General features: G+C 39.8%; 1 protein-coding gene across 1 annotated transcript; it reads left to right on the plus strand.

Moving 5' to 3' along the window:
• Positions 1-13284: 13284 nt before the first annotated feature.
• LOC111868190 (protein TRC8 homolog) lies at positions 13285-16708 on the plus strand. The gene is made up of 2 exons (XM_023858625.2): positions 13285-13703; positions 14495-16708. The coding sequence occupies exons 1-2, from the start codon at positions 13439-13441 to the stop codon at positions 16351-16353; spliced, it is 2124 nt and encodes a 707-aa protein (XP_023714393.1). The 5' UTR covers positions 13285-13438; the 3' UTR covers positions 16354-16708.
• Positions 16709-26625: the final 9917 nt, after the last annotated feature.

Consider the following 26625-nt stretch of genomic DNA (forward strand, 5'->3'; position numbering starts at 1 on the left):
TTCATGTTTCAATGCTCTAACTCAAACAGTTTCTGAGAATTCTAATCTCAAGCACCGATTTTCTTTTTTTGGGGGGGGGGAGGGCGGGGGCTCTGGTTTCTCGAGTAAATAAGCAACAATGGTCGCCTAGACCATTATTGCGTTTGTGCCTCATTTTTCATTTGTTCTATTTCGTTCTTCTTGATTCCACAGAATCTGAATATTTTCAAATACGAACGCAGTTCAATATTAATGGATAATACCACGGCATGCAGACCCATTGCTAGGCAACGACGGCGAAATAATGAGCCATACAACAGCCATTGCTAGGTTATTGCCGCAACAGATTCGTAACACGCACCAATGAAGCAACTGGGAAGCTGTTTTTTACGCGGTCAGTGCGACATCTACATAACGCAACAATAGAAAAACCTTTGGGAGGGGGTGTTTTCTGTGCGGTCCAAGCCGAGATGTTAGAATCAGGACAAGTCTAAAATTTAGTTAGTTGTGAGACAGTCGTCGGCCAGTAAGGACGTGAACACAGATGTTGAGGAATCTACGGCGTTGGAAGCCGTTACCAGACAACGACTGGAGAAGACTGAGAAGATTTATTACGTACTGTAATGAACTGTTGGGTGTGTGAATTAGCGATGGCTTTATAGTTTCTTGTTGTTATGATCTGTAAGTGTTTAATAAATCCGATTACCAATCCAAATCCCAGCTATAGTCACTCACGTCACAATACAAAGGAATATATAGGAACCAAAATTTCTACGGTCGGTTCAAAACGGACATGAAATTAATAAACTACACCATTTTCTTGCGCAATGTTTATTGCAAAATCCGACCCTTCCAAGATAATATCCCGAACGAAACACGTATCTTTTACACTTACACAATCATGATATGGAGAAATGTGTTACAGTCTGCAAGTATTTTTAAACAGACTCCTCTGTACGCTCTGAAGCTTTCACGACTGCTAAGAGAGTGCAGACCAGCGAGACTCCTCTGCTTGTATTTTTGTAACAGTTAGTAGAGTGCGTATAAAGTATATAATATAAGGACTAAAGCTCCTAATGGTCTTTCTTGGTCCTGCACTAGGTCCGCTATCTCATATGAGAGCAGAGCCGTATTCGCCAAGCGATCAATTTGCCAGGAAAGATTACTCCATCCCTTGCACCCTTCTCAAACCCCAACTCAGACACCCCGCTGGCAACAATAGGGCTTTACTGCAAGTATGATCTAAGTGCTTTGGACACATAAACCACATTTACCCGGCGATCTGTCGGCTCACAGCATCCGCAATTTTCTTCTCGCCCGTCAGCTGAAGACACGGATGCTTAGCGACTGAATGATGGGCGATAAGTGCGGGGAACGGGGATAAAGAGGAATACAGGGTAAATGAAAGGAACAGAAAGGAGAGCAAGATTGCCAGCTGTCTGCTTTTTACTCGCACGGTCCTTATCTACACACACACAGTTATAAGAATAAGGAAACTTATTTTAAACGGTCTCAATGTAAAGAATTCATGTATTTAAATGAAGTTTCCAGTAGTCTTGTAACAGTCCTCATCATTTGCTAAATTCTTATTAGTTGTAATGGTATTTAACCCGTTCGGTTCTTCAGATATATAATATCGTTTAGAAAATATTAACTTTTCTGATTTAGTAAAATATACTATTAGATAAATGGACAATGTCAATAATGTAAATAAGCAACAGCGAAGATGTAGGCCTATTGCAGTTTCAAGTGAACTCTATTTCCAAATTCGATCTTTGCAATTTCAAATATTCCGCTGGCCTTAATANTAAAATTCGCTATATAAAATACGGCGTGAAGTTATTTGTCGCGTTATACGAGCGATACGCGACAATATTCATTATTTGTTGACTCTAATTATGCACAAGGATAATTAAAGTAAATAAAATTCCTCTTCTTTTCATTGAATTCTTACTGCCACTGATTTAAAACCATCCATCATCCACGAAAACAACATAAAGCTACTACTTCACGCTGAACAAGAACAACATTATATAAAACACGTCCGTTGAGCGCCATAATACGATTCCAGACCCATAGACACATTCCTCACCATATAATTCAAGAAAATCTGGAGTGCTAGCAATATAAAATAACAGTTTTAAGGAGTAAAATAGTTTTAATTAATTTTAACAAAATTTAGCACATTTAGACCTAATTTTGAAAAAGATTTAAAATATTTTAAAACTATAAACTAACCCCTCGTGTGGAGGTGGTCTAAAATACCTCCACCGTAGCTCTGTGAGTCGCAGAAGGCGATGAAAAGAGAGCCAAGTGGCTGACGGTATAAATGGGCAACTCTGTAACTGGGAGACATAAAATATAGGGACCTTCCAGGTTGAGGATTGGAAGCAAGGCTGACAACCTTGTTGTGTAAAAAATTGTTGTGAAATTCAAAAAACTGAAAACCGGATGGTGTATAGAGATATTGTGTTTTCGAACTTTATTCATCCTCCTGATTTTAAGATAACTAAGAAGAACACGACGTTTCGGAAACTGGATCTGTTTCCGTCCTCAGGTGAGGGAAAACACCTAGATCTGTTCCCGTCCTTAGAAAGGACGGAAACAGATCCAGTTTCCGAAACGTCGTGTTTTTCTTAGTTATCTTAAAACCAGGAGGATGGATAAAGTCCGAAAACCCAATATCTCTATGTGTTATACACCATCGTCAGAATCCTGTAGTAACTACCAGATAGTGCAATTCTGGTAGAATCTTCTGTGGAAGGCACTGGCTCAAAAACGCGTTGTTTTGTCAATGATGACGACGATGATGGTGATCATGATGATGATGGTGATCATGATGATGATGATGATGATGATGGTGATCATGATGATGATCAACTAAAACAATACACTGCAGCAACTACTTACAAAATCTATCTGATGATGACATTATAAGGTCGAAACATGTTATACAAGAAACAAGTATAATATCTGACAAAGTAGCAGACAGCCTGTCTACGAACAAGTCAAGAATTTGCACCCCCGAATTAAATGATTAGCTGGTACAACAGTATGCTGAAATATAATATCACTGATTTAAAAGACTGAACTTCAGCATCAATTACAGCTTAACTTGTCATTTGTGCCACTTTTGTTGTAACAAACTGAAAACGGCGTAAGGTTATGGTTCCGAGACAGACGAAGGTTTGGTTAGGTCAGTTCAGCCCTCTCTCATAGCCGAGTGCAATGCCTCCGCTAAGACATGTTCACCATACGCTCGGTTTCCCCGTGTTCTTAAGGCGTTTCGTTCGCAGATTCCATCCCGGTATTTCCATTTTCCTGGAGGGGCTTAGGAGAATTTAATTAACATTTATTTATTTACTTGCTCGAGATTTAAATTTAAGTTTAGATCAGTCACGACTGAGGTGAGATATCATAATAATGTACTGCAGTGTTATATATCTGTAATACAATGTTCTTCGGGATTTTTATCGAGTTCGCTGGAGGCAGCGAGTGGGCTGCCAGTAACGAGGAAGTATTGTTCTTCTGGCCAAGGTTTCCAAGCTCTCGCACTCTGGAACGTAATACGAACCACATGTGTGCGGTTGGATTTTTTGGTAGCTTCGGCATGACCAGGCAACGGCTCCGCTAAAGCCACTGCAAGCCACAGTTCGGAATGTTTCGGATGTGTTTGGTGCCAGCTCCTTGAAGATACGTGAATGGCCGAGCGCGGTACACCATTAACAATGAATAGTACAAAATATTAATTTCTTTATTAAAACCGTCACAACACAACTATATTAATTGTATATTATAACACAACAAGATGCATGAAATGAAAATTATAAATGCTAGTACAAAACTTTAACTAGTTGTTCAAGATTAAATCCTGACTCCTTCAGCGTCCTCCGAGGATCAGCTTCGGCCCACGTAAATTATACCTGAGTATCTGATATTTCCGGCTACCTAGTTTATCGCCACTTTCACGCATGTCACGTCCATCCCGATGAGTGAAGCAATTAGGTGGCTCCCAGTACGTCAACCATCATTATAGAACGGGTGAAAGTTGAAGGTGCCGTGTCATGTTTAAGTTATTTGATGTTATATGAGATGGAGAACTATCTACTGTTCTGCTTTTCATTTCAAGTTGAATGTGTTGGTTTGTATCCCTTTCTTTCTCAATTTATTGCGAATCAATTCAAGAGATAGCAGTAATAATAATTCAAATCTGTGATTCTTCCTGTTCAAATCAAGTTACTCTTGGTAACGTCCCACAGCCACGGCAATTTTCACATCTATAATCAACGTGACACTCTAAAGTCGAGTCGCAATGTGCACAAAGTTAAAGAAAGAAGACTTTAGATGAGTCACTGGACTTAAAAACAATTTAATTATATCAATTTTGACCTATATAGCAATCAAGGTTTGTAATTTAGTTTTGAATGTTAAATGGCGGCCCCACCCACCTCATGTTCTAAAAGAAGAAAAGGGCGCGATAAACGACTTTTTCCTCTCCCATAAAAATAATTCGAAAACCACAGGAAAATTAATTTCCCTGTGTCGCTCGCTACTCGTGGCTGAGTTACGCGGACCATTAGGAAGAGTGGCTGGCATATTAGTGAGAAGAATGTTCCTATTTCTGGCGGCGCGTTCAGACAGATGTACAGGAAGCGTCACGACGCTATGCCGCACGACAAATCTGCAGCGCGTCTTTATAGATACAGAGATGAATAAGATCCCGGAAAAGTCCGCAATTAAGTACGTTGTATGCTGTCACGTATTTCTGTGCTTTGTATTCATAAGACATCTTTTTATCTTGCATCAGAACTTTGAATGTTCAAATAGTAATAAGAGTGATTTCACTGCTTCGGCTTCCTACACGCCTGCTAGTGCATATGAAAATTCTCCTTCGCACCATACCGTATTAGGAGGAACAGATCAAGGCACGTAAAATGGCAGGACATGTAATAGGAGTGGGAGATACAAGATATGCTTACATAAATCATGACATAAATCGTAGAAGAAAAAAATCAGTAGCTATAGAGGGGAAGATAGTATTTACTAAAATGGTTCATGAAAATTTGAAGCATAGGTATCACTTGCTTGAACATTTAAAGCTTTTAATTTTGTACACACATTTTAAAAAAGTAAAGCTATCCTGTACCAGGCCGTGAAGGCCCATAGGGTTGTGAGATGTTGAGGTTTCCACATTTTCTAGACAATCGGCTCATAAATGGCGGCAAGGTTGTCAGCCTTACACGCCAGCCGCCCTTTACCCCCAACAGTATTCCAAGAACATTCCTGGCACTCATTTCTATTAGAGGCTGAGTCGACTCCAGGGCTACAGTGCGGCCGGAAGGAATAAGTAAATTGAAAAAATTCAGTGACCTCATTGGGGGTTGAACCCGCGACCTTCCGGCTTGTAGCATATTGCCTCAACCAACTACGTTACCCCGTGCCCCCCTATAATAAGTATCATCTTATTTATCAATTTAGTCTTCGTATTCCAAGCGGGAAGTACAAGAATGTCTCGTATGTATAAAACCTCAAAGTAGGGCACTAAATGCTGTAATACGAAACGTATATAAATACAGATGGTAATGATGTGGCTTGTTCATAGCCAACGGCATTTCTGTTCTGGTACGCAATGAATGTTCGACGACTGCAAAATAGTAGCATTGGCCCCACACATGCTGAACATATGGAACCATTGCCAAGGCGCTAACGCCGAACTAATGGAGAGTAACAGGCAGAAAAGCGATACAGGGGAGAAAACAGATTTAAAAAAAGAAGGGGAAAAAGAGAGACTAAAGCATTTTAATGAACCTCCATGAAGTATCAGAGAGAGAAATTGATTATTATGTTATAGTAAACAAACAAACCGAGCCGGAATATGTCAGGCATGTTTATATGTCTAGCAAACAGAAATTGTTCTGCTGTTTACAGATTCACAATAAAAATACCATCTTATACGTCAACAGCTGGTTTCGAGGTGCCGCCTCATTGAAAAATAAAAGAAACGTAATGTAAACGTGAGCAGTAGGCATGAAAGAAACGCGGTTTCCTTAAACTTGGAATGCAAACGACTGAGATTTACTGAAAGCATAGATTCTCTTTAGCTTATCTTAGTCAATGAAGATGGAGCTAGGATCATCCCTTTATTTACAGCAGAGAGCAGTGGCGTGCAGTCTCCAATATGCAGCAGAGGCAACAGCGTCTAATTCTGGGCTAAAAACTAACCCTCTTTATTATTGGCAGCGATTCTGAACCGGAGGTTGCTTGAGAGATATTTCATACACTGGAACACATAGGTTGCAAGATTCTTCAGTGATGTTTGCCCTCTGAAGATGGTCCATAGAGACCGAAACATGTAAGGCTGTTAAGTTTTCATGTAGTAAAATACTTACAGGTCACATTGGACGGAGTGATTTATATTTGTTCTTCAGAAACTTTTCGACATCTCTTTTTTTGCATAATTTTTCTGTACGTGTAATAAATAATGTTTAAAATGAAAACGTCTTTGTGTATTATCATGTTTAAAATACCGTATATGAAAAGTGCTATCGTCTGAGATGTGACCCCGTACAGTCTGGTAGAAATTTACAAATTTTCTTTTTTAGGAACATCATACCTCCATATTGAGGCTTGAAGAGTACACCAAGGAAGCGACAAGCAGACAGAAAGCAAGAAATATTAATTCTTCTTGCTTGTTGTTTCGGAAACTGTCTCTGCTTCTGTCATCACAAACTGGTGTGATGACGACACCGATTTGTGTCATCACGCCAGTCTCCGATAAATAATTATGTAAATGTATGTACATACAAGTGCAGACCCTTCGAGCCACCTCTTCGTGTTACAAGAAGTGGCCGGGGCGAGAGCACTGCGTAGAGTCGAGCGCTCACCCTTCTCACAAGAGACCACGCTCAATGTTGCTTAACACTGAAGTTCACAATTAACGGAACTATTGTTGTAAAGTTTGACGAGTAAGTCTCGGAATAGAATAAAATATAGACTTAAAGAGGAATAATGAACATTTTGCAGCAAGGAATGTTACCATATTTTCCATCATCACCAAGGCATAAAGTCACCTTCTGACTGTTATCTTCTTGCGTGTCTGATTTATCTTCTCAAAATTTGCTCCATTCCTAAACTTCTGGTTTCCTTATTGGTGTGCTATTGCTCCTAAATTCTCTTTCAACGATGGTCTATAGGATCGATAAGGCCTATTCAGTTAATCATTCGTTTAAACAAAATAAAATAATTCTTTGTTTTTGTCTCCGTTTTATGACTTTTAATTTGTGTTGAACAATAGATTATAGCAATATCACGTCAGTTGGTTATGTGTGAAATATTCCGCTGTGCTGTTTCCAGCAGAAGTAAATACATTGACTTCGTCTTTTGAATGTGCCAAAAATTCGACTTCCATCTATTTTTATATTTTACTTTCAAATACGAGGGAGCCGGGATAGCGTAGTCGGTATACACGTAGTGACTGACTATGGGCAGGACGACCGAGGGGTCGGAATTCGAGTCTCTGTAGAGTCAAAAACTTTCCTTCTGCACGTCGTCCAGACCGGCTCTGGGGTTCATCCAACCTCATATCCGGTGGGTACCGGGGGCTCTTTCCCCCGGCTACAAAGCGACCGGGGCTTGAAGTTGACCACTCACCTTCAACAAGTGTCGAGATCAAGAAAATGTGGAGCTCTGCATCCAGCCACCATACGCCTTCATGGCTAGTGCTTAATTAGTTAAGAATAGGACGACTTTACCTTCTTACCTTACTTTCAAATACTTACGTATAAAAATATCTCTTAACATTCGACATAAGACATCCATTCCGGATTTGACACATTTCCAGTTCGAGCCTTGAGTGGAGCTTTGTACCAGTTCACTGTACGCCTGCCCGGTAAAATCTTTGGTGAATACTGTGAAAACGGACGTTCAGTTATGGCATTCCTTTTCATAAACCGTTCAGTGACCTCTTGGTCAGGTCTGAAGTTTCAGCAGAAGCATAAATTAGGTTCACGCAAGTCCCTTAACGAGTCGCGCCATAGCTCAAGCGGTTTGTCGCTGGCTTCCCACTGCGACGGCCCGTGTTCGATCTCGGGTCTGGTCAAGTGGGATTTGTGGTAGACAAAGTGGCGCTGGGGCACGTTTTCTCCGAGTACTCCGGTTTCCCCTGCCAATCTTCATTCCACCAATTGCTCCACAATCACACTCACCTATCATCTGGGGCTGGTACAATAGGCCAGAAGTGGCCGCAGTACAAGGGACTTAGTCCCACCCCACTAGCAATAAAAGTCCCTTAACATTTAAAATATACACAGCATGTGGCTTGCACTCCACTCCTCGTGCCATTCATAGATAAGCTCTTGCGCACTTGCTTATCAAACAATTTAGCAGTTAACTGTGAACATCTCCTTGCTTTTATCGCCCTTATTAGTGGCTCTTGTGTACTAATTATAGAATCAGTGTAACGAAAGGAAGAGTTGAATTTGTTCCTAGACACATTTATTTACTTAATTTAGCGAAATATCTTAAATTCTTTGCGTTACTTTCAAGTACTATGTAGTGACACCAAGTGTCTGCATCTAACGTAAACTTCCAGTCGCTATGTAACAATTTATCATGTAAATTGAACACTAAGAGAGCTTAAGTAATTCATGCAGCAGAGTTATAATTTAGAAGCTGATAGTCGTTGACCTGGGCAAGCCCGAAAGATTGTTAGCTTGCTTACAGGACTATGTCTTCAATTAGTTGAGTTAATTTAAACTCTATCACCCTAATTATTTGTGGGACATTTTAATACTATTCTGCATCTATGTTTAGGCTTTTCAATTTTCTACCTCACGTTAGGTTTTCTAACTTAAGTTCTTCACGCATTAATTATCTACCCAGGAGTCGGTATAACGACTGACTACAGGCTGGACGACAGAGGAGTCGGAGTTCGAGTCCCTGTAGGGTCAAAAATTTTTTCTTCTCCACGTTTTTCAGACCGGTTCAGGGGTCCACCTGACATCCTATCCAATGAGTACCGGAGCAAGAAGCTGACCATTCACGTCCAGCTAGTACCGAGTTCAACAAAATGTGGAACTATATATCCACTCCTCCATCTCCTCCATACGCCTTCATGACATAGTGCTTGATTAGTTAAGCACAAGGACAGCTTTACCTTACTTATCTAGTCACGTGTGCTACATGTTGTGCCAGCTTCATCCTCCTTAATTTGATTACCCAAATATTAATCGACGGAGAACACAAGCGACGATGATCCTGATTGTGTAGCTGTCTCCAGACTATTCTTGTTTTCTCCCGATAGCCTCAAATTTGCAGATTTACCTGTCGACGTAATTTTCTGAAGAGATGTCACAGTGCACTCAGCGACGGCATCGCAGTCGCGTGCAAATTATTTCATCTTTGTGAAAGCGCATGCTGCAAGCAAGGAATGTAGTGTAAGCAGCAACGACATATCCATCCTGTGCGAAGAGGCACTTAACGGAACGAATTAAAAGAAAACTGAATACAGCTTAATGTACATGCGAAAGAAGAGTTGAAAATAAATTGCTTACATGCGTTTTCTGAGATCAGTAAAGGTGAAGTTGTCCCTGTGCTTAAATAAGTAAGCATTATGCCATGAAGGCATATTGGGGAGTGGAGGTATAGCCCCACCTTTCTTGACCTCGGCACTAGTTGGAGGTGAGTGGTCAGCTTCATGCCCTGATCGCTTTAGTCCCGAGTAAATCGCCCCCGATACCAATTGGATAGGAGGCTGGCTCTAAGACCATTATCAGCTTTAATATTCTGTTATCATAAAAAAAATTACAAGCTAAAAATACAGTACGAACAGAATTTTGAGCGGCGTGAAATATTGGTGTGAATGTGATGCAAGTATTAAGGAAATCTCATTGCAAGAAGCTTCAAATTATGGCCTACGAAGAGAATGAAATGTCTCAAGACTAATGAAGAGATCCATTTTAGACGGGAGGTTTATATGGACACGGAATCTTCAGACCACTGGGTCTACTTCTTTAAGTCGGCGATAACAAAATTAGGTCTTTAACTAGTAACGAGATCATTAAAAAACTATCCTTGTAACAGGACGTGGAGGTCCATAGGTTTGTGAGCCGTCGAGGCTCCCACACTTTTCTAGACTATCGGCTCACAGATCGCGGCGAGGTTGTCAGCCTTACGCCCCGGCCGCCTTTTACCCCCACGAAGATTCCTGGTACTCATTCCTATTAGGGTCTGAGTAAACCACAGGGCCATAGTTCGGCCGGAAGGTTTAGGTCAACTAAAAAATAAAATAACCTCATCGGGAATCGAACCCGCGACCTTTCTTCTTTTAACGTAGTGCCTCAACCAACTATCCTACCGCGTGCCCTCCTTAACGAGATTATAAGACTTTTCTGATAAATTTCAGTTTTGTTTGTTTCGGAGCGAAACTGAAGCTCGGACAAATTTTATCTCATTTTATCATCTTAGATTCTTATATCAAATTTCGTCTAAATACGTTAACCAGTTTCAAAGATGATGGGCTACAAGAGATGGACGGACATTATATTCCCATTAAGCGTTCACTTTAAGTTGACGGAAAGAACGTACAGGTCCTATTAAGCTCACCCCCAAGCAAAACATTGTTTACATTCTCGTTTTAACCGAGCATTCTACCCCCAATCCGCATTTTCCCTTGATATCACACGCCGCTCTATGCAAAACAAGCAGGGAGCACATCTTTTTAATATCCTGTTCAGAGTACCTATAAAGTTCCGCGTAACCTTAAAGTTAATTAAATTCCAATGAGGAAGTAATGGAAGTTGGATGAGATGTATGAATTACTGCGACCCGCGTAGGGAGCTGAATTTATGCAATCATTAAAAGGAGTTGTGTCGCGTTTTAATGGCACAGTCTTCATTCATACTGCAATAAACCCAAAATGGCGACCCGTTACACAGAGCTAAAAGAAATCATCTGAATTACGCTTCGCCCACACGGTTCCAATTTCTGGCTTCAGCCTAGCCCCCATCTATCTCCGTTTCTTGAGTGTCTTCCGTTTCCGGGTAATTTGCTTCCATCATTTGACGTTTAATAACATTCAAAATTACATGTTATTAATCACGCATGAAGAAAATTATGCAGAATATGCAATTCACATATTGAAATATGCAACATTCTAGGTAAGAGCGTTGTCGCTATAGTGACTGGCTACGGGCTGGAAGAACGAAGGGTCGGAGTTCGAGTCCCGGTACAGTCAAGCATTTTCTTTTCTCCACGTTGACCAGACCGGCTCTGGGGTCCACCCAACCTCTTATTCAATTAGTACCGGAGGCTCTTTCACCGATTAAGCGGCTGGGGCGTGAAGCTGACCGCCCATTTCCAGTGCCGAGATCAAGAAAATGTGGATCTATACATCCACTTCCTCATACGACTTCATGGCATGGTGCTTAGTTAGTTAAGCACAGGAACAGCTTTTACTATAGAGCGTCGAAAAATGGGATTACTGATTAATGAATTGGAAAGGAGCTAGAAGGAAACGACTGTGGCCTAATTTTAGATAATCATACCGGTGTTTCTCTCGAGGCACCAAGGAAAATTATGAAAACCTACAGTCAAAATATTTAGCCTCGGGACGGGGAATTTAAGCGGGAACCTCACGAAGCGCAGCAACACTATTGATACGTTGGATGAATATAAAATTAAAACATAAAATGAGTGTGGTCTTGTGGGCTGTGATGTCATACGCTCTAGTAGTGAGATACCAATATTTCGGAAGAACCTTTCGTCTCTGTCATCTACCCTGAAGACAGTGACGTCAGATTACTTCGAAATGTTGGGAAGCAAGAAGCAAAATGGGCCAAATGATCCCAAATGTAGCCATTGGAAACCAACCAACCAACCTTCTAAACTATACGGCGGCATATACTACGTATATGTAATCATTATATTCACCGCTATGTGAACATACAGCTCCATAAAGTGTACTATTCACCAGATGTATTTAGAATGACCAAGTAAGCATGATGAAATTGGAGTGGCATGTAGCGTGAATGGGGAGAAGAGGAATCCATATAGCATATAGGGTTTTGGTGGGAAAGCCAGAAGGAGATACAAACAGCAAAACTTGGAAATAGGTGGTCAGATAATATTAAAACGGATCTTAGAGAAATAGGGTGGAATGATGTGGACTGGGTTCATCTGGCTCAGGATAGGGGCCACTGGTGGACCCTTGTGAACACAGCAATGAATTTCGAGTTCCATAAAATGTTGGAGAATTCTTGAATAACTGAGAAATTGGCGGTTTCTCAAGAAGAACTCAGCTCCATGGTATTGCTAGTGGGGTGGGACTAAGTCCCTTGTACTGCGGCCTTCTACCCTGAAGATGGAGGCGATACGTTCCTCCGAAACGTCGGTTAACACCACATCTACACGGTGCCACATCCCAGAAGACTGCTTCTTCATAGTCACCACCGTGAAAACCTCAAATCTTACATTAAAGTTTTAACTTACTATTTCAATACCTTGCGTTAAGAAATAGTTTATTCCACATTCTGAAAATATGTTTTCTATAGATTCTATATGGTTCTGTAGGGGTGTGAAACTTGGTCTCTAACATTAAGGGAGGAACATAGGCTGAGGGTTCGAAGAGAGATGAGGTAAAGGGAGGTTGAAGAAAACTGCATACATAATGAAGAGCTTCATAAGTTGTACTCTTCTCCAAGTATAATTAGAATGATCAAGTAAAGGAGGATGAGCTGGCCAGGACATGTAGCACGAATGGGGGAGAAGAGGAATGCATGTAGAATATTGGTGGGAAAGCGAGAAGAGACCATTAGGAAGACCAAGACGTATGTGGGTGGGCAATATTAGAATGAATCTTAGAGAGAGAGGATGGGATGATATGGTATGGATTGATCTGGCTCAGAATAGGGGCTAGTGGATGGGTCTTGTAAACATGGAAATGAAACTTCGGGTTCCATAAATGCTGGGAAGTTTTTGAGTATCTGCATAATTGGCGGTTTCTCAAGAAGGATTCAGCTACATAAGTGAGTGAAGTGAGTGAGTAAGTGAGCGAGAGAGAGATTCTGCATGTCATTAATGCACAAAGAATAATTCCTTAAATCAGTTTGTCTCTCTAAGCTGGCTCAATTGGGAAATATTTAATTGTATAAAAAAATATTGTAAAGGCTCATAACAATACGCTTCCGCCATCTGTTACTGAAAACCCTAAGTAAGAGACTCAGCGCTCTAAAATGTCGATATGAGAACTACGTCATGTAGTTGTGAATTTCGTACGTCAACTTTTTGTGGGTTTCATAGGCAGCGCCATCTGTTTGGTAATTTGATTTACTGTTCGTTTTCTATTTACAAGATCATTGCTCTGAGAAGTTGATGTTCCGGCCAGAAATAACGTAACTATACCACTGTTTTTCGACAGCTATAGTGTTTCTGAAAATTACAGTCAGTCTTATTTTATTCTTCAATGGCGTTCCGAACGAAACTTTTGGCTCTTGTAGATGTCATTTTACGCGTACCTCCGCTTTTTATCATGGATGAGTTGTTAAGAATTGGACTTGGTCTTCCTCAAGGTGACAGTAACTATTATAACTCAACATTTGAAGTAGGTGATGCAGATGCCAGCATAATAGAAGGAGGTCTGCCACCTACTATTCCTGATTATACAAACACAGGTGTCCAATATAAGGTGCTTGTAGCTACAGTTTTCAAATTCATCCTCTCATGTTTGGGTAAGTTGTAATGGCCCTAATGTAATACAGAATGTATCCACATGTGCTGACTTTAGTAATGTGTAATCACAGCTTTTGAACAATTTGTAGCAACTAATTTAATTGGACGATATTAGGACACAACTTAGATGTATCTACTTGTGATTGTCATGTATGAATCATATATTTATGTGTCTATTGCCCTATAGTGAAGAAAATTTAAATTCTAGTATATGGAGACACTGGCCGTTGTAATGTTAGACTTTTCTTGTTTTCTTAAATAATGCAAACCTAAGGTTAGGTTTTTTAAAAGTCAGCAATTGATGTTGACAAGGAGAAGTACTGAACTTGTTCCCATGTACCCCCAGAAACTACAATTTCAACAGTTGTTATTGGTGAATGTACTTTAATGTATAAATTTACCATGTTAATTACAAGTATATTCAAATTATTTGTTTTTTAATGATAAAATGCAGTATATGTTAGACTGTTTTCACAAACATTCTGTTTTACAGTCTTGATTATATATTGATTGAGCATGTTAAAATATGCAGTAATCATCTACCTGCACATAGAATAATTGAGTTTAGCTGTTCCGTTTAACTCCGGTTCTGTTAATTATGGATAAGCATATGTGTCAACATTTAACAAGAAATGTGGCTGCATTGCATTTTTTTTCAGATCATTGTTCTTTGGCACCTTCCTAGTAATCTACACCTTTATATAATCAAATAAGGCTGTTATAAAACTATTAACTATTATTACTAGATTTATACTGAACTGTATAGTAACTCATATTTCCTTTCCCATAGGAATTTTCACAGCCATGTGTGTGTTTATGCTATGGACCAAACACCTAGTCATTCTGTATATGTATCTGACATCTGTTGGGATCGTCTTTGTATCATACTGGGCAAACGTAAGCACGATGAAGACTGTGATTGTAGCCATGACAGCCAATGAAACTGCAAGTGGTACTGGAACCCAAGTTTATACCAGCATATTAGAAGACCTTCTCTCGTTAAACATAGCAAGACTTCTGGATCCAAATGGATACAGTTTTATTGTGATTCAAAATTATGCATTACAGTGCATGCTAGCATTTATCTTCACCTGTGTACATCTAGGGCCCCGTTACCCTGTTGTCCAAAAATTGCTTCCTGTCAGCTTCATGGCTCCGTCCATCTTAGCCGTCCTACCGTTGCCTGTCTCCATCCTACACCATACACCTGTGTTTGCAGCATTGCTTCCATTAGCACATGTCAAGTTCGTTCTGTGGTACAGTGCCTTCGCTGTTGTTCAGACTGTATATGGTGGTTATCAACATGCACACAATCTTATAAGTAACTTTGGCCTGTCAGCATTACTTGAAACCGAATGGCTTCGTCTTAATGTGCCCACAGTGCTGCGTACATTCTGGCTTCTTCGTGTAGCAGAACACGCAGCATCATTGCTGTCAAATTACGTGAGTGTTTCAGAGGGAGAGCAAGCCCGTCACAACCTGCTGCTCTTCACAACTGTGTTTAATATGACCAAGAGCCTGTTGGTGAGTGGGTGCGAGACCTTAACAGCTGTTCTTGGAATGACCAGCATTGTGTCTTACGTATGTCACTATGTTGGCTGCTTTTTCCAGTGGATCCTTCTTACAGAGGATGATGATGACAAAAGCATTGGAACGGTGTCAGCCATCCTGTTTTACATCTTAGCTCTGCAGACAGGTCTTACCGGACTTGATCCAGAAAAACGTTTCATTCGCTTGTGCCGCAACTTCTGTTTGCTGTTCACAGCCCTTCTTCACTTTGTGCACAATATTGTGAATCCCTTGCTTATGTCTCTTAGTGCCTCACACAACCCTTCCTTGCATCGACACATCCGTGCTTTGGCAGTGTGTACTTTCCTCATCCTGTTCCCAGCATCACTGCTGGCCTACCTGTGGTCTCAACATGCCACCAGCACCTGGCTCCTAGCTGTGTCTGCATTCAGCATTGAAGTCATCGTTAAGGTCGTGGTGTCTCTCATGATCTACTCCCTCTTTCTGGTGGATGCTTATCGGAGCTCCTTCTGGGAGAAGCTGGATGATTACGTATATTACATACGGGCATTTGGTAACACTGTAGAATTCTGTTTCGGCATTTTTCTCTTTTTTAATGGTGCGTGGATCTTGATCTTTGAGTCTGGAGGGGCAATAAGAGCAGTCATGATGTGTATCCATGCTTACTTCAACATCTGGTGTGAGGCACGGGCTGGATGGAGTGTGTTTATGAAGCGCCGTACAGCAGTCAACAAGATTAATTCCCTCCCTGAAGCCAACACTGAACAACTCCATCGCCTCGATGATGTCTGTGCCATCTGCTACCAGGAAATGAAAAATGCTAAGATCACTCGCTGCAATCACTTCTTCCATGGTGTTTGCCTCCGGAAGTGGCTGTATGTGCAGGACCGCTGTCCCCTTTGTCATGACATTCTTTACAAAGTTGAGGTGGAGACTCCTAAGGAGGGTTCCAGCAGTGATAACATGGTAGATTCCAGTAATAATGACGCCATAAACCTTGAAATAGGAGGTAACAGAGACGAAACAGAGGAACTCTTATCACAAAGTAGTAGTAGTAATAGTAGCAGTAGTAATAGTCAAGAATCTACTGAGCAACAGTCTACTAATGTGGCCAGATGAAACAAAGGAACTTTAACTAGACCTGTGAAATAGACATATTATTGGATAGGTCTCAGTGGTTTAGGAGGCAAAAACGGTAAGAACTATAAAAACTTCACAGAAAGTGATTAAGTGGTGATAAAGGATCCAGAATTTGTTGTCAGATAAATATTAGAGTCATGTAGTGAATTAGCTTTACCAACACAAACCTCATCATAGTTTCTTTGAGACTCATATACTGGTGAAAGCAAATAATTTCATTAAGAAGAAAATTGGATTTCCTGCTCCGTGTAATGGTTTTACTGCTGCATACGAGTAAGTATATGACTGTGTAATAAGTGCCCAAAGCACAATAAAATGCATAATTATGTGTGAATGTGAATTTGTTTGTTCAGCAGCTTTATCTGTTACCACACTTGGTTTGAAGCAGTAATACATTAACCTACAAAATGTTTCCATTCATCTTTTGTTGTTGAGAACATCAAATTCTTCTAAGAGGTGTTATACAGCACCCACTTCTTTATTTATTAGCAACCAATGATTTGCTTCATATGGGGACATGCACAACATAGAATTTCAAAATTAGTTAAATGATGGACCAGATACCTCAAGAGTTCTGTCATCTGGAACATAACTCCATGCAGTCAGGTAAAAGCTGACATTTCAGAGATATCGCCTCCATCATCAAGGTCAAGGAGTAGGCTAAACTGGTTTCTTTGCCAGTGAAGATGTGGGCGGTATATTACTCTGAAACATCTACATGGCATTATATTCATCAAATTCTACAAATACATGAAGCTTTCATAATGTTTTATTTTCCATCACATATAAATATAACAACTTTTATTTTTAGAAAACATAAATCATGACAGAAAACTGAATGTGTAAGTGGCCTGGAAGATAAAATTGACTTTATGTTGTATAGATATGTCTGAGTGCAAAGGCAGAACTGTCCTTTATGCAAAGTACATAGTATGAAACTCACTGAAACAAATATGGTTTTATATTTTATTGGTCTCCATGTAATTTAAACATATTTTGTACTTAATGTGTTATTTGCTCACCTTCTAGCAACTGTTAAATATTCACAGTGCAATAATAAGTTGGATAATTTGGAATGTTGGAAAACCTAGACAAAAAAAAAGAGATTTTTCTCATAAAAGTTGGAAATTCCTGTAGTTTCTTCATAAATATAAAACACAATAAATCTTAGATTTTATTTGATTTTGACAAGTCAAGAAAATGGATATTTATTAACAAGTGTGTTGTGTGCTTTCATTTACCATCAAGAATATCCAGAATTTACAGTAGTTGCTTCCCCGCCCCATCTGTTTGTCGTTTGTCATAGTGTGTGTGTATAAAGTTCCCTCCCCCATATTAAAGAACTGTCTTTCTGCCACAAGACTAAAGGATTTAAAACGCAGTTTACACTCTTTATTGTCAGATTACTACCTCAATTTGGACCACACCTATTTTCATAAATAAGACTGGTGTCCAAATGATGGCAGTATAACTATTACATCTACTACAGAGCAAATCCCACTAAACAGTTACAGAATATCACATCATGGTAATAGAAACATATATGGAACAGAGGAAATTCCAATACATCAATTCAAATTAGTGTACTTTCGGGTTTTGTAGGCACAGATTCTGTTTATTTCAATTTTTTGTGAGTGGACAGTCTTATATGACATATGAGGAAGTATTATCTTCCTCACTTCAAAATACTATAGAATAGATACCATGGACAATAAAATAACATGTTTGTACGTTCACTGTTTCACTATTTAATAAACATATTATATTCTGATGTGTACTTCACAGGTAAGATGCAACATATTGGACAGTTTTAAATTTGTGGCAGTGTTAAGTGGGTCCCTAGTCACCATAGCAGGTTGCATCTTCAGGTTGAGGATGGGGGACAACATTTCAAAGTAACTTGAATTATACTGAGTGAGCAGTTGCTGACACCTGACAAGGTCCTCCAGCTTGGGATTTGGGCTGGGGTGTAATAGCTTCTCACCATGAAAATGAGCATGTTTGGAATGTTGCACAGAACCTGGGGCTTCAACAGATTCTTTGGAATGGCCTAAATAATAGGAAAATGTACATGAGATTTTGGCTTAGGAATGGAGGATTCACTTTAAGACAAATTCATTGAATACAGCAGAAAGAGAACTATAAAGTATATGTTACTTTTAGTGGAAGTAACGGATGTCAGAAGGGGAAAAAGGTATTGTACACTTTTCTATGGAAGTGAGAATGCTGATCATCACTCAGGGGCAGGCTTTTTATAGATACTGTCTCAAATGTACATGCCCCAACTGAGGATAAAAGTGATACAAATGAAACCATTTGTAATGTACTAGATCATTTATTTGACCAGTATCCTAGGTACTATATCAAAATGTTTCAAGATTCCACAGCAAAAGCAGAGAAAGAAGACATTTTCACACTCACAGTTGATAATGAGACTTTACATGAAATGAGTAGTGATAATGGGGTCCTAGTACTGGTAGTAAAAAAGTAAAGCTATCCCTGTGACAGGCCGTGAAGACCCATGAGGTTGTGAGACGTCGAGGCTCCCACACTATCTAGACAGTCAGCTCAAAGATGGCGGTAAGGTTATCAGTCTTACGCACCAGCTGCGCTTTACTCCCCAGGAAAATTATTTAATTAATTCCTGGTACTCATTTCTGATAGAGGCTGAGTAAACCCCAGGGCCTAGTGCAGCTGGTAGGATTAGGACAATTAAAAAATCCAATATCCTCATCGGGACTTGAACCCGCGACCTACCGGTTTGTAGAATGGCCCCTCAACCAACTACCTTCAGATAAGCTAATTATCAGGGATATAACGTTCCTACATGGCAGCATTCATGAACACACTTGGACTTCTCTTGTTTGCAGGTCACACAGATTGATGACACCTTGGTAGGTAGAAGACAGCATTCAGGTATATTCCTGTCATTTGGATGAAATGGTTGTGATGCTGACCAGTGCCTGATGATGGTTGCCAGTAAGTAAATGAGCATTGCAAGTGTTCTACAGCAAGATTCAATCTTTGGAAGCCAAAGAACAATATCATGTTAAAATCTCAACCAGGCCAATAGTTTTGGAAACCTTGGAAGTCAAAATCAAGGAGAGCCTAGGTAATTACAAGTTAAAGTAGCATAAACCATCGTTTGATGAATATTCAAAATAACAGATCAGTGAAAACAAGTGAAATTAGACCTCTGCTTTCTTCCAAAGTATTTTATGGCCTTCTTTATATGCATGTTGGGCTAATTTTGATTTTTCAAGCAGGTCTTGGATCAGGTTATATTTATAGTCCTTAATGCATGCTTCTGAAGTCTGGTTCTCAGTATCTCATGGAGTGAATATTTAGTTTACTAGTTTACTAAACATACACTCCATGGGACACTGATGAAAACTGAACTGGTTAGAGATGCCCAGCAAAGGAAGAAGTGTGTGTATAGTATCCCATGTGATTGTGGCAGATGTTGTGCTTTGTTTATATGTCCTATCTTGTCTCAGTGCTGCTGTCTAGAGATAGGGACTAGCTCTATCCATTGGGCCCAACTGAGTAGGTTCCACCTGATGACAGACAGAATCCAGTCTCTGAAATGTTGTGTGTTTTAAATAAAAACAGGACGATGGATAATGTCCAGAAACAAAATAATTGTACTCACTAATTTTATCTTTAAAAAATTCTGTTTTCTGTTTTCAAATGTCAACTGTAGTAGCTTGATATTATACATTGTTCAGATTGTCTCCAATCATGCGGTTTAGATTCTGCAGCCACTGTAATTTCACTTGTTTTCATTGATGTGTTATTTTGAATATTCTTCATCAAACCATGGTTTATGCTGTTTTAACTTGTAATTAGGTCAACTCCCCTTGGTTTAAATTTTTATATCTTCTTCAGTGCTTTCCCAGGACCTACTGATATGGACTTCCAAGGTTACCAAAACTATAGACCCGGTTGAGATTTTAACATGATATCGTTGTTGGGCCTCTACATCATGTAGCTTCCCGAGATTGACTCTTGCTATATAACGCTTGCAATGCCCATTTACTTCCTGGCAACCATCATCAGGCAGTGGTCAGCCTCACAACCATTTCATATAAACTGTTCTACTCATATGGCATTTATGTGACTCATGAAAGACCCATTTCTCATTTGTAGTTTTACTATGCAGATGCTATCAGTCAATACTTTCTTTTCTTAATGGTTGTCTTAACAAAAAGAGATATGAATAGGTTATGACAGTTTCTTCATAGGACTTCTGAACTGGGGTTCAGTTTTTATTGTCACTCAGCAACACACCATAAAGACATGTAGAGAGCACGGAGTGAAAGCTCTGCACATTCTTAACCTCAGCAATGGATGGATCTACATTCACCCTCAGAGAGAGCTTTTGCTGTCCTTCAATGAAGGACAAGTTCCACCTTAATGGTACCAGGAGGTGGGTTAGAGGTTATTATAAATGTTGAGCATATTTTACACTAATCATTGCTCAAAGGTCATTTCTTATGTACACTAATTATATTATAATTGCCTTTAATATTTCAATACACACTGCTACATCATTTTCTTTGAATATGACCTTAAATACAAAATAGACTAACATACAGTATGTATGTATTCAAGCCTTTTGAGATCATGTTCATCGACATAAATACTACTGAGGCAATATGTTTTCTGTGCAAAACTTCCAGTTCTGATTTCTCATTCAAGATACACTGATTATTTATATGCATTATGCCACTCACTGCACTACTTCAACTGAACTTCTGCTATCAGCTACAGACGGCGCTAGTGCCACCTGATGCACATCTTTCATGTTACAGCAGTGTTGCCACTACTTTTTATCCAACCCTTGTATTATCAAGTATCCAGGTTTACCATCGCAATTGTAGTTCAATAGTGTGAATATGGTAATTATGTGTTTGCCTGATGATGGCTTTATGAGCCAAAACATGTAGCCAAGCAAATTTTAGCCTTGACCTTTATATTGTTGTGTTGTGATGGACTTTAATAAAGAAATTGTATATAATAACACACCAGGATGCACAAAATGAAAATTAAAAAAGTTGCCATTATAGCCTTTAAAGTGAAAAGGAGTCAATTATAATTGACTCCTTTTCACTTTAATTTTACTTTCACTTTAATTCAATTATAATTATAATTATAATTGACTCCTTTTCACTTTAAAGGCTATAATGGCAACTTTTTTAATTTTCATTTTGTGCATCCTGGTGTGTTATTATATACAATTTCTTTATTAAAGTCCATCACAACACAACAATATAAAGGTCAAGGCTAAAATTTGCTTGGCTACATGTTTTGGCTCATAAAGCCATCATCAGGCAAACACATAATTACCATATTCACACTATTGAACTACAATTGCGATGGTAAACCTGGATACTTGATAATACAAGGGTTGGATAAAAAGTAGTGGCAACACTGCTGTAACATGAAAGATGTGCATCAGGTGGCACTAGCGCCGTCTGTAGCTGATAGCAGAAGTTCAGTTGAAGTAGTGCAGTGAGTGGCTCTGGTTGTGTTTCATTGAGTTGCATTGTGCATCGTCTTGAAGTGCAGGAGCCCAGTTCAAGCATCCTAACAACATGTTTACGAAACAAGAACAACACTCCTGGATAAAAATTGAAGTTGCATGAGGTCATAGTGCACACAACTGTTATCAGGGACTGCGAGAAGCGTGTGATGATGCCGCTTTGCCATATCGCACAGTGGCACAATGGATGAAATTGTTCCGTGAAGGGAGGGATGCCATTCAGGACAGCCGTCATTCAGGATGACCCCATGTTGACAACCACACAATTCAGCTTCTTGCTTCTCTGCTGGACGTCGATTGTCGATGGGCTGCACGGGAGTTAGCTGCTGAGGTAGGCGTATGTCACAAAACTGTGCTCCACATTCTGCACGATATTCTTGGATACCGCAAAATTGCAGCACGTTGGGTACCCCATACAGTGTCCAAGGTGCAACAATGGTAACGTTATGCAATTGCATAGGACTTGTTGGACCGGTACCAGAGGGAAGGCGACGACTTTCTTAGAAGGATTGTCACTCTGGACGAAACTTGGGCTCACTCATACAAACCACACTTGAAGCAACAATCAAATGAATGGAAGCATCCTGACTCTCCTCATCCAAAGAAAGTGCGCCCTACACAGTAATGTGAAGGCGATGTTCATTGTGGCATGTGACATGCGGACATAATGGTATGTTAAGACTTTTATACATACAAACTGCTTGGAGGCCCATGGTATAGATGTAATATAGTTTTGACGTTACTGTATTACATCAATAGCATGGGCCTCCAAGCAGTTTATTACATGTAGACAAGTCTGAATATACAGTTATGTCTGCAGGAATATAACAAAATTGCAACAAACTGACCTGATGATATAGACTATCACATGAAGAGTTTTAACCTTATTTTATATCATAACCTTCGTTTTAATAAGTTTATAGTTCATTGTACTTTATAATGTATTATCAAGTATCCAGCTTTACCATTGCAATTGCAGTTCAATAGTGTGGGAATATGGTAATCATGTGTTTGCTTGATGATGGTTTTATGAGCTGAAACATGTAGCCAAGCTAATTTTGGCCTTGACCTTTATATTGTTGTGTTGTGACAGACTTTAATAAAGAAATTGGGGCAATTTTTTCTTTTTGGTTTCATTGTTAGACATGCATGATTTATGTTACATCACTTGATATTGGTGACCCCATTTTTCACTACTACTATATGTAATGTGAGCTGACCACATCTGTAACTTATCATGATTTACTATAGCTGTTGCTGTGCTGTAATACAATGCAATTTTAGTCATTCAGTAAATCAGTACACACTGGCAGGCCATGTCTAAGATGTGGTGAGACATGCAATATTATGCTGTCAGGCTGTGTCAAAGATATGCAGTGAGACAAGCAATTTTAGTCAGTAGGTCAGAGAGAGCCTGTGTCAATGATGTAGTGAGATACTATGCAGTTTTAGTCAGTCAGTAAACAACTGTACACTGACAGGCTATGTCAGAGATTCAGAGATATATAGTGAGACATTCAGTTTAGTCATTCAGTAAATAACTGTACATTAATAGGTTATGCCATATGCATGTATTGAGACTTTATGCAATTTTAGTTACTCTGTATACATTGAGAGGCATTGTCAAGATATGTAGTTAGATGTTATGGAATTTTTAGCCTCTTGGCAAATCAGTATATAATGTCAGGCTGCCAGAGATATGCTGAGCTACGAACAAAATGTTTCATTTGTGGGTAATATAACAGCAGTATAACTATACACTCAAGTGCCAAAAGTCATGGGATAGCAGTATGTAAATTTATTTTTAAGTGGTGCCACCATCCCTTGACGGCTTGGGAATGTCCAGAGCAGTATCAGTTGTGAAGTGTTCGCTAGTGAGTCAGGTTGAAAACCGGCCAGTCTGCTCATGGCAAGCTGACGTGAATTATTGGAGTTTGAACGGGGCATGATAGTGGGTGCCAGGTGGATGGGACATTCCATTTCCGAAGTTGTGCGGTCATTCAATGTTCCTCAATCCACAGTGTCACGTGTGTACTGGGAATACCATGTGGAAGGCATTTCCACCCACCGTGGACAGCGCAGTGGCTGACCACGGGTGCTTAATGATCGTGACCAGCTGCGTCTAGCTAGAATTGTCCGTGGTAACAGCCAAGCGACACTGGCTGAAATCACATCCACATTCAATGCAGGAGGTACCAGACGCATATCCAGCAGGTCAGTGCAGCATTCTTTAGCTTCCATGGGATATGGGAGCAGAAGACCGACCAGAGTGCCTCTGTTAACACCACGACACCAGACACAGCGCCTCACCTGGGCATGTGACATCACTAATTGGACCCTGGAGGATTGGCAACATGTGGCGTGGTCCGATGAGTCATGGTACCAGTTGTTTCGGGCGGATGGTATGGTTCAGGTGTGGCACAGACCCCATGAAGCCATGGACCCCAGTTGTCAACAAGGCACCGTTCAAGCTGGTGGTGGTTCCATATTGGTGTGGAGTGTGTTCACGTGGCATGAGTTGGGTCCACTCGTCCATCTAAACACGTCACTGACTGGTGACCACTACCTTACACTGCTTGGTGACCATTTGCAGCCCTTCATGGACTTCATGTACCCCTACAATGATGGGATATTCCAGCAGGACAATGCACCATGTCATTGGGCCGGAGTTGTCCAGAATTGGTTCGAGGAGCATTCTGGAGAGTTCCAACGAATGGTGTGGTCACCACGTTCGCCCGACATGAACCCAATCGATCATTTATGGGACGGGGTGGAGAGGTCTATTTGCACCCAAGATCCTGCACCTACAAGGAAGCTGTGGGCGGCTATCCAGACGGCATGGCTCAACATCTCTCCAGAGGTCTTCCATCCATTTGTGGAATCGATGCCACGTCAAGCCCACTTCGCCGGGCTAGAGGGGGTCCTACAGGGTACTAGGTACCTATCCCATGACTTCTGGCATGTGTATAACTACTTCACAACTCCATGAATAGCTTTAGACATGTTTGAATAAACTCTATCTGTATATACCATTTGTTAATTCCAAACATATTCAGCAACATAACAATAAGATTGTTTGTGGTGTGTATGCATGCCTTGAAACTCTGTTGTAAAATGTATCTTCACAGAGGGTCTATAGAATTGCATATACACTTATTTTAATTTATCCATCAAACCTTAAGACCTTCACTGATACTGTTGGCATCTTTACTTCCTGAGCACAAAATTGCTTTATCAATGCATTTTGTAGAATAAATTACAGATATACTCTTCTTCTGACCATTTCCATAATTAGTGATGCAGTGCCTACAAGTTGATTTGGAATTTATGTTGATTTTGACAGGCCATTCTCTAGTTTCTTTGTCAAATAATAACTTAATTTCTTAAAAAGAAAATTGTGCAGTTCTTTCTAGCAAATACTTTTCCACCTTCATTTAGATGTTAACCATGAATGATAGAAATTGTCTTCATAGATGTACTGTGTCAGTTATTATGATCATGTATACAAAGTTTGGCAGTTTTTAGGCTTATCTCCTGAACTAACCAAATGGAACAAAATCATACTTGAAAAGTGTATAGTTCAAAGCATTCAAGATATTTCCAGCATTCTGTGAAGTCCAAAGATTCATTGCTGTGTTCACAAGAATCTGCCACCAGTCTCTGTCATGAACCACATGAATCCAGTCCTCACCCTCTTATGGTATTTCTTAAAATTCCATCTTAATAATATCCTTTCTATGTCTAGGTCTTCCAAGAGGTCTCTTCTTTCCTTAGTTTTTCCTATTAGAGCTTTGTATGCATTTCTCCTCTCTCTCATGTGTTACATGCTTCAACCGTTTCATTCTCCTTCACTTGATCATTCTACAAATATCTCATGAGGTGTACAAATTTTTAAGTTCCTCAGTATGCATTTTTCTCAGGCTTTCTAATGCTGCCCCCTCTTAGGTCCAGATTTTCTCCTCAGCACTCTGTTCCTAAATATCCTCAGTCTGTATCCTTCTCTCCACGTGAGAGATGACATTTCACACCCACACAAACAACAGGTTGGATTATACTCTAGTTTTGTATATATTAGTATTTACATTATTAGCAGATGGGAACACAAAAAATCTGAAATGAATGACAATAAACATCCCTTGAATTTAATCAGCTCATAATTTCTTCATTGATTCAATTTGTATTTGTTGTTATCTCTTCCAAATTTTGAACTGTGCCACATTTTCAAAGAATATATTAATTGTCTCTGTGCTGTGGTTTTGTTCTGCATTATGGCAATAAGACATCTTCAGACAGTCTTCTCTTCATTTGCTTGTAAACCATCCTCCTTTCTGGCATTTAATAGAGCTTCATTGTTTTTCTTTGTAGTATTTATGTTTGTATCCATGTATGTATGTCAGTAGCATAGGCCAGAAGCTGATGTGTCCCATTCAATTTCAGTATTTCCTGATTTTTGTGGGCTTTCATAGTGGTGTGTGCAGGAGCAAAGTTGAAAAGTAATGGCAATAAAGCATCTCCTTGCTTCAGATCATTCTGAATGGGAAACGTATCAAATCTTGTGGACTCATGCAAGTAAATATTTTTCAGGAATATCCTAATGGTTCTGTACATTAACCCCTGTACACTTCTTTAAGTGTCCCAATGTATGGTGTTTGAGTCCTATTTCAGTGGGCAAAAAGGTAAAACTACGAGTCAGACTTTAGTAAATT

The sequence above is a fragment of the Cryptotermes secundus genome, unplaced genomic scaffold (genome assembly GCF_002891405.2).
Source record: "Cryptotermes secundus unplaced genomic scaffold, Csec_1.0 scaffold52, whole genome shotgun sequence".
NCBI classification, from domain to species: Eukaryota; Metazoa; Arthropoda; class Insecta; order Blattodea; family Kalotermitidae; genus Cryptotermes; species Cryptotermes secundus.